This window comes from Elephas maximus, chromosome 12, assembly GCF_024166365.1.
Source record: "Elephas maximus indicus isolate mEleMax1 chromosome 12, mEleMax1 primary haplotype, whole genome shotgun sequence".
Taxonomy (NCBI): domain Eukaryota; kingdom Metazoa; phylum Chordata; class Mammalia; order Proboscidea; family Elephantidae; genus Elephas; species Elephas maximus.
In genome coordinates, this window is record NC_064830.1 from 88,043,095 (window position 1) to 88,058,572 (window position 15,478).

Consider the following 15,478-nt stretch of genomic DNA (forward strand, 5'->3'; position numbering starts at 1 on the left):
TTATATCTATATCTATCTGGATCTATTTGGCCTATCTCAGCAAAGATGCCCCCAGCAGATAATGACAGATTACTGAAACTCCCGGGATTGCCTGTGTTAGATCCTGTGCAGGCCCAGGCCCTGTGCTCAGAATACTTAGGTGACTAAGATAGATGCCCCCAGCCTTAGGGAGTTTACAGGCAACAAGCAAATAAAGCACTAAATTTAGAGAGGGAAGACCATAAGGTGGCCAATGGGCAAGAGAGTGTCAGGCAGTGGAATGGCAACCGCCTCCAACTGGGTGGTCAAGAAGGCTTCTCAGGAGGTGTCTCATGTAAGCTGAGACCTGCCTGTTAAGAAGGAGACAACCAGCAACAGGGAACAGCATTCCAGGTGAAAGGAATAGCTAGGGCAAAATCTTTGAAGTAGGAATTAGCTGGCTTGATCAAGGAGTAGGAAGGAGTCTGACATGTGGTGGGGAAGGGAGACGGGGAAAGAAGGGAGAGATGAGAAAAGACAGAGAGGAGGGGCAGGGAGAGGGTGAGGTCAGGAAGAGGGTGAGGGGCAGGGAGAGGGAGGGGAGAAGGAAGAGGGGAGGGAGAAGGGAAAGAAGGGGGAAAAGGAGAGAGGGTGGGGGGAAGGGAGAGTGGGGGAAGGGAGAGTGGAGGATGGGAGAGAAGAGAAAAGAGGTGGAGAATTGAGAGGAAGGAGGGAGAGAGGGAAGGAAGGAGAGAGGATGGGGGAAGGAGGAAGGGAAAAATGAGGGGAAGGGAGTGGGAGAAAGGAGAAGGTGGAGGGGAAAGGAGAGAGGGTGGGGAAGGAGAAGGGTGGAGGGGTGGGGAGGGGAAGGAGAGAGTGTCCAAGTGGAGGTAGGGTGGTAGATGGGACAACACCCCAAAGCACTGTGGTAGCTTTCTTTTTTTTATTGTCCCTGACTCATCCATGAGCCCTGGTACTCTTGGCTGCTAACCAAAAGGCCTCTGGTTGGATGTAGCCCACCAGCAGCTCCTCGGGAGAAAGATGTGGCAGTCTGCTTCCATAAAGATTTCAGCCTTGGAAACCCTATGGGGCTAGTTCTAGTCTGTCCTATTGGGTTCCTATGAGCCGGAATCAACTGGACGGCAGTGGGTTTGGTTCAATTTTGTGAACTCGCCCATTATTTCCTGGTCGCCTAACTGTCTCCAGCTGGTGTTTCTGGCAGGCCTTCGACACTGCCCTTTCTCCCTACCATGGTCCAGGATTTCTGGATGATCTGACTTGCGACCCTCAGAGTTTCTGACAGCTCAGAACATTGGCAGATAGAGAACAGAGCACGCTTCTCATTTAGATAATAAATGAAAAAGAAGGGGAAAAGCTTGGAGGATTAGAAAAGGCAGAGCCTAATGATGTTACTGGAATTCTAGGTGGACTCTGGTTACTTTGTAGCAAACAGAACAAGGGTTCAGGTGAGACAGTGAAATGTTTTGATAAGAGACATTTTTCAATAGCACATTGAAACCGATTGGTGCCTCGGACCCCCCAGACCATAAAGAAGTGAGTTCCTGCCATTTTGCAAGGATGTGAGAGGGGATTCTTGATCTAATCAGCTCAGGCAGACACTGTCTGTCTCCCAGTCTTGTTTCCCACAATAGGCTTGTGCCCTGAAACGCACGTCCACTTGACCAGGGCTTCACTGTGGCTTGGGTCAGGAATATTGTTCCAACATCTGTTTAATAAGCTCATCCATTCTCAGCTGCCTCCCATCATCACCTCGGCGACCACCATGCAGGAACCAGAGCCTGGGCCTGAGCCATCCAGGGCAGCAGAGGGAGCCAGAGGCATCAGTGATGCCGGTGATAAAAGCGGCCTTTTGGGAAACAGGTACTGAGCAAGGCTGACTGAAAAAAACTGAAACAGAAAAAGTCATATCAGTGCAGCCATAAGGATCTTCTTAGCTATGGTTTTGCTTTGCATTTTCTATGCTACTCTAGATCATTTTAAGCTGTCCCTCTAGACAGCACCCTGCCTCAGCCCTCCAACCCTAAAGCACAAAATTGACTTAGTTTCTCTCAGGGAGGTGGCTCTGGCTTGCTCAGCCGGGTCCCAATCTGTGTAAAATTCCACCCTTCCCAAAGGTTTCTGCTGGAGTACCCCACAAAGCAGAGGAAAGCAAACTTGTTCCCAGCTGACCCTGGGGGTAGGGGGTGGAGGGGGGCAGGAGACAAAGCAGCCACGCCAGCACCATGTCCTTTGGCCCCTTCTTTCTGTTAAAAGTTTGTCCAAATGTAGCATCGTGTCCATTAACACGCAGCATCCCTGTCAGTTTAATTATCAAAATAAAGGCCTCCTCCATCTTCAGGCAAAATCGGTGCTTCAGAAAGACACATGAAGTTGAGCCTGCAGTTCCAAGCATGCCACAGCCAAAGCCACACTCCCGGGCTGCTGGGCAGAGCTGTGCGCATTGTAGACTGTGCCAAGTACCTGGTTGAGAGGCATGATGGGCTGAGACCCAGCCTGACACTGGACTGCATCAGCCCAGGAGGGGTGGGGTCTTTTTCTCTATACTGCCGAGGCCAAGCCATGAGCCCCCCAGGTTGATGTCCCACCAGAGGAGCTCCTGTTTCTGATTTGCAGAAAAACTGAATAGGCTAAAGGCAGCCCTATGTGTTCCTCCGAGAGCCTGAAGACCACAGACAAGAAACTGGCTGCAGACCACCTTGGCCATAAATGAGAACTTGCAACTTCCCCAGATGTGAAAGGCTTGGGCCATGAGGATATTTTGCAGCGGATGGCATTTCATTTGCAGGGAGCACACAGACAACCAAATGCTTCTTTCTTCATCATCAAGATGCTTTGTGCATCAGGGACTCGGGGTACCCAGCCGCAAACAGCACGTGTGGGGTCCGTTTGCAAACAACTCGGGCACATCCCTGGCCATGCAATGCCTGTGTCCTCATTCCGGAACAAGAGGCGCACAGCAGATCTCTAGACTGGGGGTTGGCAAACTTTCTCTGTAAAGGGACAGATAGCAAATACTTTGTTGTTGCCACCTGCCATCAAGTCAGCCCCTGACTCATGGTGACCCCGTGCACAACAAAACAAAACGCCGCCCAGTCCTGCACCATCCCCATCATCAATTATGGATCAGATCGTTGTGATCCATAGGATTTGCACTGGCTGATTTTTGGAAGTAGGTTGCCAGGCCTTTCTTCCTAGTCCATCTTAGTCTGAAAGTCCTGCTGAAACCTGTTCAGCATCATAGCAACATGCAAACCTCCACTGACAGACTGATGGTGGTTATGCATGAGGTGCATTGGCCAGGAATTGAACCCAGGTCTCCCGCATGGAAGGCAAGAAGTCTACCCTTAAACCGCCACTACCAATAAATTACTTTAGGCATTGCTTTAAAAAAAAAAAAAATTCATTGGCTCACAGGCCATTAAAAAAAACAATCCACAGGCCAGATTTGACCTGCAGGCCGTTGTTTGCCAACCCCTGTTCTAGCCTCTTAGGAGTTCTGTTAGCTTAAGTAGGTCCGCTGGCAGCCTTGCCCCAAGCAGGGTTTCTCTTACTTGACTCTGATTTCATCAGTAATTGTACAGTTATTTATAAAGGGAGAAAAACAGTGTGAGCGTTCCTTTGAACTGTCTGAAGGTGGAGACTTCCTTCTCAGATTGTTACTTCTCTTTGAGTTAGAAAATTAAGTGTGGCAACCTGGGTGGGAACGTTCTCTTTGGTGTATCATCTGTTACTACCTGTTTACTAAAGCAGAATCTCATTTCAGACAACAGCAGAAGCTTCTGAAAGTCCCCCAGGCCATCGAAAGTGACTCTACCCCCCTCAGCCGGGGGCTTTCACCCACTGAGGAGCAAGTGCCAGACCCAGAGGTGAGAGCCTCGACTTACGGAAATTTCCACATGCATTCAGTGCGCTGCCCAAGAGCCGAGGCTGGAAGGGCCCTCGGAGCAGTCGTTTCTGTTCTGTGGGGATCGCTCTGACAATGGTAACCTTGGCATCTTCCTACCCGAGTCTCTGTCCCTCCTGCCTGGCACACAGATGCACATGTGATGGAGTGGGAGAAGGAGAGAAGGAAGGATGTGGGCCGGAAGATTCACCAGAGAGAGAAGCCCATCCATACAAAAGGCAATATAAATAGCTTGTAAGCCCGTAGGAAAATGTCCGGCATTGCTGGTAATCAAAAAATGCAAATTAGACCAACCTTCATGTCCCATTTGATATCTGAGCTAACAAATTATTTTGAATGATAACGTCTGGTACTGGCAAGGTTACAGTAAAACTGCTGCAGTCATATACCCTACTGGTGGCAGTACAAGTTGGTGAAACCCTCGTGAAAAGCAGAATGGCTGAACTTAGCAAGAGTCGCAGAAATACTTACGTCTTCCAACCCAGTGGAGCCCTGGTCACACAGTGGTTAAGACCTATGGCAAGCTACGGCTGCTAACCAAAAGGATGGCAGTTTGAATCCACCAGCCACTCCTTGGAAACCCTATGGAGCAGTTCTACCCTGTCCTAGCGGGTCGCTATGAGTCGTAACCAACTCTACGGCAACGGTTTTCCAACCCAATAACCCCACTTACTATCCTAAGGAAATAGCTCAACAGATATAAAAAACTATAGGCACAAAAATGTCTGTCGTTGTTAGGTGCTGTTGAGTCGGCTCTGACTCATAGTGACCCTGTGTAAAACAACCCTTTTTTTTTTCCTTCTTCATTTTTTTTCCTACCTAAATAATGGTGCGGTAGACGTCTTTAGACATTTTTTCAAAGACGTCTACTGCACCATTATTAGAAGTGGATAAGAAAATGAACAAAAAAAAACCCGTGGAAATAACCTAAATGTTTCATAATAATGGACTTAACCAGGAAAGTATCAGCCCAGCACAGTAGTATAAAAGACGGAAATTGTCGTTATGGAGATTTTACAGATAGAAAATGTTAAGGATATAAAGTTAACTGCAGAAGGTGCCATTAATCTTCATCAAGACCAATGTGATTGCAACGACTGTGCAAAGATATGGCGGTGAGCACGGTGGCAGAGCTGGAAGGTCCTCTGCAGAAGCAGACAGGTTGTGTCACAGTGGTAGGATAGTGAGGGATCCTTTCTTTTGTGTTGAAAGGTCTGTGTCCTGACATAAACTTCTCTCTCCTTCCTCTATCCAAATCATACTTATAATTATTTGGTACAGTGGTTGTCTTAGTCATCTAGTGCTGCTATAACAGAAATACCACAAGTGGATGGCTTTAACAAAGAGAAGTTTATTTCCTCACAGTCCAGTAGGCTAGAGGTCCGAATTCAGGGGAAGACTTCCTGTTCTCTGTCAGTTCTGGAGGCAGGTCCTTGTCATCAGTCTTCCCTTGGTCTGGGAGCATCTCAGCACAGGAGCCTCAGGTCCAAAGGACACTCTCTGCTCCCGGTGCTGCTTTCGTGGTGGTATGAGATCCCCCTGTCTCTCTGCTCACTTCTCTCTTTCATATCTCAAAAGAGATTGACTTAAGACACTGTCTAATCTTGTAGACCTCATCAGTGTAACTGCTGCTAATCCATCTTATTACATCATAGTGACAGGATTTTTAACACATAGGGAAATTGCATCAGATGATAAAATGGTAGACAGTCATCTAATACTGGGAATCATGACCTAGCCAAGTTGACAGATATTTGGGGGGGACACAATTCAATCCATGACAGTGGTGAAACAACCTTATGATTGGCCAGTTGGGACCTAACAGGAAGGCATCCTCCCAAAAAAAGCTACATGTAAAAAGCATGTGGTTTCAGAAAGAGCCCTGGACCTAGACAAGATATCCAGCTTTGACCCTGGAGCCATCATTTTGAAGGTTAAGTGCTCTCTGGTCCTGCAGTCTGTGGCTGTCAAGAAGGAGAAAGGACACACACCCACGGCCACTGTGAGGATTAAACAGGAACGGTCTGGGAGGGTGCATGGCTTAGTGCCTGGCACATGGCAAGAAGGAATTGGTAGGTATCAGTTGAAAGTTTGCCAACTAGAAAGGTCCAAGCTTTGTTCCCCTCTGCATAGAATAGTTGCTTTCTTAGCTGTGAAGATTCTGAGTGAGGAAACTTCAGCCACATTAAAAAGAGCCTGAATTAATTAATATCTTTACACTATATACATAAAAAGAAAACCAAACCCATTGCCGTCAAGTCGATTCCGGCTCATAGTAACCCTATAGGACAGAGTAGAACTGCTCCATAGGGTTTCCAAGGAGCAGCTGGTGAATTCAAACTGCTGACCTTTTGGTTAGCAGCCAAGCTGTTAACCACTTCACCACCAAGGTTCCTCTTACATTATAAGACATAAAATTCAGCGCAAACTGACTTACCTAACAAAGAGAATGTACAGATTCTTGGAATTGAAAATGCCATAGTTAGCTCCAGGGGAGGCTGAATCCAGCAGCTCAGCCTGCATCCTTCCACTCTGAGTCCACAGTATCAGCTGCATCCTTGGGCTCCGTCCCCACCCCCAGTGCCCTGTCTCCACTCTGCTCTCTCCCTTTGTGATCCCTAATAGCTGGGGTGGTCCCAGCCTTGCCCCTCACACATCTACCCAGTGTCAGGAGAAAAGGAGTAGTTCTGCCCAGTTGAATCTGAGATGGGCATGCTTGCATTGACCCAAGCTGGACCGTGTGCCCATCTCTGTCAGCTCTGGAGGAAGGTCCTTGTCATCAGTCTTCCCTTGGTCTGGGAGCATCTCAGCACACGAGCCTCAGGTCCAAAGGACGCTCTCTGCTCCTGGCGCTGCTTTCATGGTGGTATGAGATCCCCCTGTCTCATACCACCCAGAAGACGGTCCCTATGGCCCAGAGGATCCAGCACACTGGTTGGCATGGGCCAGTCAAGCTTTTCCTGGGGTTGGGGAGGGATCAATCTCCCTATGCCTTATGGATGCGAGGGAAAAAAAGACAGGTGACTTCTCCAAAGGAAAATCAGGTGGCAGTGAGAGAGGGGGCAGTGGGTGTCAGAGACCAGGTAGCTTCCCAACAGGTGTTCTCGCCAGACCCCCAAGAGAGATCCAAAATCAAGCACTCAAGAAAGCAGGGGTAGACAAGCGGCAGCGTGACGAGTTGTGACATTTCCCTAGTTAATAGACCCTTCGGCGTCTTCATTTAGAAACTGGCTGCAGGAATCTACACATTCTAGATTGTACTGGGCGGCAGCTCGCCTCCCATCTGGCCCTCCATCCCCTGCCAAGGAACAGCCGCTGCTTCGTCACGCCTTCCAGACCTTTCATCTGGCAGTGGAATGCTCCTCACAAGCACAGCCTCATTAACCTCCCCAACCCCCCTGCCCCCCACCGTTTGAGCCGGGCCAATTTAGGTTTATCACCATCCTGCAAGCCTGGGACTCAGGCCCAGGGCAGCAGAGGGCTTGGCCAGGACATGGCATGGTGGCGGCAGCGGAGGAGGAAGCTGTGGGCTCTGCAGGCTGAGCTAAGAAAAGCAGACCCTGGGTTCCTACCGGGGGCTCTACGCTGACCTCTCCCTCCCTCCCCAGCCCCATCCACATTGCGTGGCAATCAAGGCTCATCCAGACACTCACCGAGAGCGATAGCACGTCTCGCTGGCTATTAATTAAAAAAAATAAGTAGGGAACAGTTGCTGTTCATTTGCTCAGCTCCCTGCTCGCAGAACCGTTGCAGATTACTGGCATTAATTAACAGAGGGCATGTGCACACGGGGAAGGCACCGCTTCATGAGCGACTGATCCGTGGCGGCTGGTGCTGCATTCCCAGCCCCGGAGGGGCCCCAGGAAGCCATTCCGCAGTGTTGCTGCTTATTGATGGCATTCACGCAGACTCTCAGGCCAGACAGCCTGCCCAAGGAGGAGGCCAGCATTAAAAATCAGTGACGGAGAGAACAGGAGGAAACGGACACTTAGGGAGTGCACACAGGCCAGGACTGGTGACAGGGCCTTCTCGGGTTGATACCTCTCTCGGTCTCCATGACAGCATTGTCACAAGATGGTGTCATCTTATTTTCCCCAACCAGGAACAGGCTGAAGTGTGTAAAGTGACTTGTCCAAGGGAATGGGGCCTTTGTTAGCCTCTAGTTCAGCAGAAATCACGACATGCTTCCAGGAGGTAAATATGGGGTCATGGAGGAGAGAAGTGCACATTTCGGCAGAATCCGATGCTTTTTAAATATTTTCATTTATTTGCAAACCCTTAACCGAGTACTTACCAAGTGCCAAGGCACACAGTAACTCTGTTTTAAACACCTTACCAATATGAACTCATTAAATCTTCATAGTAACTGTTACGAGTTAAATTGTGTCCCCCTCCAAAAAAAAATGTGTGTCAACTTGGATAGGCCATGATTGCCAGTATGTGTAGTTGTCCACCATTTGGTGATCTATATAATTATCCTACGTGTTCTAAATCCTAATCTCTATGATATTAATAAGGCAGAATTAGAGGCAGTTGTGTTAATGAGGCAAGACTCAATCTATAGGATTAAGTTGTATCTTGAGACAATCTCTTTTGAGATATAAAAAAGAGAAGCGAGCGGAGAGGGGAAGGGCCTTATTACCACCAAAAAGAATCACCAGCAACAGAACATATCCTTTGGACTTGGGGTCCCTGCATTGAGAAGCTTCTAGACCAGGGGAAGATTGATGACAAGGACCTTCCCCCAGAGCTGACAGAGAAAGCCTTCCCCTGGAGCTGGCACCCTGGCCTCCTAAACTGTGAAACAAATTTCTGTTTGTTAAAGCCATCCACTTGTGGTATTTCTGTTACAGCGGCACTAGATAACTAAGACAGTAACCATACATTGTGGGTGCCATTATTATCCTCATTGTACAGGGGGGAAACAGAGGCACTGAGAGGTCACATAGCTTGATGAAGGTCATACATCAGCTGAACTCATGCCTCCTATGTTTTCATTCTTTGGCATTCTTTTTCTCTCCTTTAGGATAAGTTGAGGACAAAAGTGGAGGAGATCAAGGATGCCATTTACGTGACCATGGAAATCCTGTCCAACTGGGGCGGCACAGCATGGGTGGGGCTCACGGAAGTCGAGTTCTTTGACCTTAACAACACCAAGCTTTATGTGTCACCTCATGATGTGGATATCCAGAATGCCAGCACGCCTGGGGAGCTGGGCCACCTTGTCAATCGGAACTTGGCAGTAAGTGGAGAGGTTGATTCTTTGCCCACAGTAAGTCCGCGATAAGGATGTGGATGCAAGGAGCGGGGAGGATAATGTAATCCCCCACAGTCGTTCATTTGGGCCTGAGGGAAAGGTGCCAGTAAAGGTCTGCCTCTCCCTGAAGCTCTTTCCTAGATCCCTGCCCTGTGGGTTTTAGGGGTACGAGGTGGGTAAGGAAAGGCCAGTTTACTCCCTTTTATCTGCTTGGCAATTTACTGCCGTTACCACCAGACATGGGTCTCAGGGGTCATTGAGTCCAACACCCTCGTTTTATAGATTGACTTAGTCAAGGTCACAGAGCTGGAAAGTGGTGGGGCCAAGGTCATACCGTGTACTGGCCTGGAGCCCATGCCATACCCCCTCAGGGCCCTCCTGTCAAACCTGGCATGGAGTAAGCACCCCAAAACTTTGGAAGTTGCTTTCCTTTCAATATCCAGCAGAAGTTATTAAAAGGCACTGGTAGTTTCGCTTTCTGCCACTTGCAAGGTGGATGCAAGAGTCTGTGAGCAAAACTGAGATGGACCAACAGGTGGTGTCATTTTTGCTATGATAAATGTGCTTCATTGAACATCATTCATAGTTATCCCTGGAACGGACCTGAGAAACCAGGAGCAGAGGTTGCCTCTAGGAGGGGAACTGGGTGCGCAGGGGATGGGGTGTTAAGAAGACTGACTTTTCCTGAGGTGCTCTTCTGCACCTTGTAAATTCCCTGCATTGTGTTTATTATCTGTTATGTACTATCTATTCTCCAGAACAAATTATTAATGTTTTACAAAGTATTGCAAATGAAAACAGCTGCCTTGTGTCCAGTTCCTGCCCTGTGCCAGACGTTGTGCTCCATAAGTGTCTTATTTATTCCTAACAGTATACAGGCTCAAGAAGCAGAAAGACCTAGGTTCAAGGCTTACTGCTTACAGCTTCATGACCATGAGCAGCTCACCTAATCTCTACTTCAGTTTCCTCATCTGTAAAATGGGGGTAACAGTATTACTCACCTTGATGGGATGTTGTGAGCAGTGAATATAAATATAAAGGGCTTAGCACCATGTCTGGGTCTTCCTAAGAGCTTCAAAACAGCAGCTGTTATTGTTGTTACTATTATTAACATAATATTAATACCACTAAGTAGATATTGGTATTCCTCATTTTAAAGAAGAGGAAACAAGGGAGGCTTTGAAATCTCCAGCTCTGGAGACCTAGATCTGCCTCTGACGCTGTGGCCTTGGGCAACTTACACGTCTGCTCTGAGACTCAGTTCTTCTGCTCCTAGAAAATGGGAGCAATGGGATATCTGCTGTGGCTCTTAGATCGCCAGCAACGGCAACTGAATCTGGTTCACTTTTGCGGTTTTTTGAAAAAGAAATTTGTTGCAAGTCTTTTGAGTAGCTGGTGTACTCACTGTCACCCAGGCTAGAAGAAGACAGGCCCCGTGGTCATGTTGGGGCTCATCCTAGGTAGCATTTGAGGTGGCTTTCACACACAGAGCACTCAGGGCCTGGGTTTCTTTTGGGTTGGGGGTGGGGAGTATTTATTGGTTGGTTTGTTCTCTTGTTCCTCTGCTCAAGCTATCCAGTCCCAGGAGAAAAGGCTGATGGGCCAAGCAAGGGCCCACCCTTTGCCTAGGAGGGCAGGGCATCTCAGTGCCAGTTCCACCAAGACTGCCCAGTGGGGCAGGAAGGAACTCCCCCTGAAGGAATTCAGGGTGCTACAAAAGAAAGGCAGACAGGTATCAAGCGGCTAAGGACTGTCCCAAGGGCTGGACTAGATGGTGTCTGAGAGCCCGTCCATCCAGAGCTGTGCTCTGTGACCCTGAACCTCAAAGAAGCTGCCCCGTGGGTAATGGCTGTGTAGAAGCTCTGGCCTTGCAGGCCCTGCTCTACTTTCGAGTCAGTAGGCTGCAATGTGTACTGCTGAGACTTGAACCAGCTTTCAACCCCCCAGCCCCTGGTGCAGAAGCAGTGGCACTTTGGAAGCCTGCTCTGCAGAACAGAACATCCAGGGGCGATAAACAGCATCATTGGATTTGATGGGGATCAATTCCAGTGATTACTCTCCCTTTGCCTCTGTTTAGCAGAGACTGACGAGCTTTGCCACCAGGGAAACAGTGAGAACTTTGGCCCATGGTTTGGGTGGGCTTATGGGATTTTATTTTGGGGTCCTGAGGTTGGGATATCAGGCAGCTGTCTCACCCTGGGCTGCTAGGTCTCTGGGCCCAGCTGTGGGTGGGCTGAGTTCCATCTGCTGCCCTGGCTTAGGGGGCTCCCTGACAGTTGTCCTGTGAGCCAGGCCTGGGGCTACCAGAACATGCTGCTTCTCAGAACCCTCCATTTCACAGGCGTTTGTTGAAGCCCCGCAGTGCCCCAGTTAGGGCGTTCTGCATCACTCATTTAATCCTCAGAGGGCCTGCCGAACTTGGGAATGACTTGCGTTTTATAAATGAGCAAACCACATCTCTGGGAGGTTAAGTGATTGGCCCCATGCTAACACTCAGCTGTGGTGAAAGCTGACCTGAAGGTGCCTGGAAGAGGAGTCTGGATTCATAGGACAGTTTGCTTCAGTGGAGGTGAACAGGGGCATACAAGGAGAGGTGGGAGTCCCCCAGACTCCGTGAAGCCTTCCTCCTTCACCGCTTGCACCGTCCCCCTCAGTGGCCTCATCCAGACGTATGCCTTTAAGATGACTTCAAACATATATACCCAGCCCTGCCTGCTATTCTGAGCTCCTGACTTGAATGTCAGATTCCTGCTTGACAGCCCTTCTTGAATGTCTAAAAGCCATGTAAGACTTACAAGATCCGAAACCTAAGTTTTGGTTCTCCTTGTCCGTGCCCACATCTCTTCTTCCCCCGCTATTTCTTTGCTTCACATCATTACTCATTATGGAAATACAAATCGTCAAAACCATAAGGAGATACTACTTCACGCCCACTAGGAGTCGCTACAATTAAAAAAGGGGATGGAGAATAACAAGTGTGGGCGAGGATGTGAAGATATCGGAACCCTTATACATTGCTGGTGGCAGTGTGAAATGGTACAACCACTGTGAAAAACAGTTGGGCAGTTCCTCAAAAAGTTAAACATAGAGTTACTAAGACCCAGCAATTCCACTCCTAGGTATCTACCCAAAGAAATGAAAGCATGTGTCCACCAAAAAACTTGTACACAAATGTTCGTAACATCATTATTCCTAGTAACTGAAAAGTGGAAACGGCATCAAAGATGCAGTGTCCACCAACTGCCGAACGGGTAGATAAAATGTGGTGTATCCATCCAGCAGAATATTATTTGACAATTAAAGGAATGAAGTACTGACACATGCTACATGGATGAACTTTGAAAACATTATGCTGAGTGACAGAAGCCAGGTACAAAAGGCCACATACTTTATGATCCCATTTATAAGAAGTGTCCAGAATAGGCAAACCCATAGATACAGAAAGTTAATTAGTGGTTGCCAGGGTCTGGGGGAAGGGGAGAATGGGGAGCGAAGGGGAAAACAGGGCACAAGAGTTCTTTTTGTGGTTAAGAAAATGCTGTCCAACCTTGTGAATATATTAAAACCCACTGGATTGTACACTTCAAAATATAGTGGATTTTATGGAATGTGAATTCTATCCCAATTTTAAAAAGGTAGAGAGGGCCCATGTGCTTTTACCCAGCCTCCCCAAGGCTAACGTCGTATAGAACTGTAGTACAATATCAACACCAGGAAATTGACATTGGTTCAATCTACAGACCTTATTCAAATTTCGCCAGGTTTTTCACGCACTCATTTATGCGTGTGTGTTTGTATGTGTAGTTCTACGGAATTTTATCATGTATAGATTTGTGTAACCATCTCCGCATCAAGATACAGAACTGTTCTGTTGCCACAAAGGAACTCCATTGCGCTACACCTCAATAGACGCACATCCGCCATCCCAACCCCTGGCAGCCACTGATCTGTTCTCCATCTTGATTTTTTTTTTTCGTCATCTTAAAAATGTTATATTAATGGGGCCACACAGTGTGTAACCTTTTGAAACTGGCTTTTTTCACACAACATAATACCCTTGAGATCCATCCAAATTGTTGCATATATCAATAGTCTGTTCCCTTTTTTGCAGTCACCTATTTACTAAATGTTTGCAGCTGTTTCTTCTCATTTTGAGTCATGCCACATCAACAAATGAAGGTCCAGAAAGCTTGACTCCATCCACATCGTTAAGGTCAACTCTACTTTGAGAAGGCAGCTCTTCCCCAGTTGTCTTTTGAGTGCCTTCCAACCCAGGGGGGCTCATCTTCCAGCACTATATCAGACAATGTTCCACTGCTGTTCATAAGGTTTTCATTGGCTAATTCTTTTTAAAGTAGACTGCTAGGTCTTTCTTCCTAGTCTGTCTTAGTCTGGAAGCTCTTCTGAAACCTGTCCGCCATGAGTACCCTGCTGGTATCTGAATACCAGTGGCATAGCTTCCAGCATCACAGCAACACGCAGGACCCCATGATACCACAAACTGACAGTTTGAGGGATCAGTCCCTGGAGAAGGACATCATGCTTGGTAAAGTACAGGGTCAGTGGAAAAAAGGAAGACCATTAATGAGATGGACTGACACAGTGGCTCCAACAATGGGCTCAAGTATAACAACGATTGTGAGCATGGTGCAGGACCAGGCAGTGTTTTGTTCTGTGGTACATAGGGTTGCTATGAGTCTGAACTGACTCAATGGCACCTAACAGCATTTACTGAATGAAGTTGGAGCTGCTTCTGAGGGCAGTTGGGCATCCCCCTTGCACATGGTGAGATGTGTGTTAGGCTATGTTGGAATAGAAAAACACCTTTGGTTTAGGAGTTAGAAAGTTTACCTCCTCATGGAAGCCATCCCTGACCATCAGTTCTTAAAAAGCCCTTTCATTGGCCATTAATAATTATCTTATTTTCTTCATAGAATTTTTCCCTGCCTGGTCTGTGTTTCTGAATTTTATGTGTTTGCTTCCCCCAGTAGCAGAGCTGGGACGTGGTGGGTCCTGTTCATCTGCAAACCTCCTTCCTGCCCCACAAGAGGGATTCACTCAGCACTTGTTGGATAAGGTGTGGCAGCTGCATTGGTGCCTCTCCACGGGCCCCTGCCCTTACTGATGGTCAGCACTGACATTTCATTGATGGGAGATTTCTTTCTGGCCTCCAGAGCCCACTTTGCCCCCCATGCAGTGGGCCCAAACTGGTGGGGAATTGAGGCCTGCAGGAGCAGTCTTCCTCCAATGGCTCATGGGAGTTGGTGGATAAATACCGCAGCTCCCTTGCCGGTGGGTGGAGTCACTCTGAGGTTTGTTCTGTCCTGGCTCCCAGAGCTCCCTCTGGGATGAAGCAACAGTTGCCCACAGTAGTAGCTGGTTTGATACAGCACCCTCGTTGGCTGCCATCCCTCCTCCATCTCACTTCCACTCTGACTGGTGTTTCCTTTACTGTCTAAATAAGCAAGGTGCTCTCCAGTCCTTGCCTCAGGGTCTGCCTCTGGGGGCATTTAAACTAAGATGTATTATTGAATTAGAAATCTAGATTCAAATCCTTACCCCACCACTTGGGCGTTGGGCAACCTCAGGCGAATCACACCCCCTTACAGAGCTGGTTTTCCGTCTATAACATGGGTGCCATAGCAATACTCACCTCCCAGGATTTTGAGAGAACTGAGTTAAATAACAGTGTGGAAGTGTCCTGATTCTCACCCTGCCATCGTCCTTACCACCCACGATGGGGAGGGAGCAGCAGGCACTCTGCCTGCCAGCCTGGCACCTGGAGTCTTACCCAGCATGCCTCGGGTCATCCCTCAGCAGCGCTCTCCAAGACTGTGTCTGTGGAAAGGAAACATCAGAAGGTTCGGTTGCTAATGAGGCCCTGAGTTATCTTCAGGTTAATGTTCTTGGACTTTGAACACTACCTTTCCCACCTAGCCCTCCATTATTCTGCCTGCTGACAGGAATGTGAAAGGAAATCAATTACAGTCCCCTCGCCTGTGTCTGAGGGTCAGGCTTCAGCCTCTCTTCCTTTGTCAGACAGCTACAGTGTCCCATTTCAGGCCCCAGCTCTGCTAAGGAGTGAGCCTTGCCCGCAGGATCTTGAGATGTGCTTTCTTGACCCCTCACAGCTGCCCAGAGCACTAAAAAGTTCTTGCAGAGCCTGAGAAACTTGCCAAAATAAGTCAGAACCCCTTGAACTCATCTCTGCCCCTTAACAAAAGCCACCTCCTCCCTCCTGAAAGGCACCATTGTTGCCTGGAACAAGCCCCCTGTGTCCTCCCCCGCAGCTGGAGCTGGGGCCGCCCACCTCCCAGGGGGCCCAGCAGAGCCCTGAT

The 15,478-nt window shown here is 48.3% G+C and overlaps 1 protein-coding gene across 1 annotated transcript in view; it reads left to right on the plus strand.

Moving 5' to 3' along the window:
- Positions 1–15,478, plus strand: part of KATNIP (katanin interacting protein) — a 201,643-nt gene that overhangs the window by 124,813 nt on the left and 61,352 nt on the right. The window contains exons 11-13 of the mRNA XM_049902788.1: positions 1,712–1,839; positions 3,743–3,845; positions 8,910–9,125. Of these exons, the coding sequence (XP_049758745.1) occupies positions 1,712–1,839; positions 3,743–3,845; positions 8,910–9,125 (447 nt within the window). The remainder of the gene's footprint in view (positions 1–1,711; positions 1,840–3,742; positions 3,846–8,909; positions 9,126–15,478) is intronic.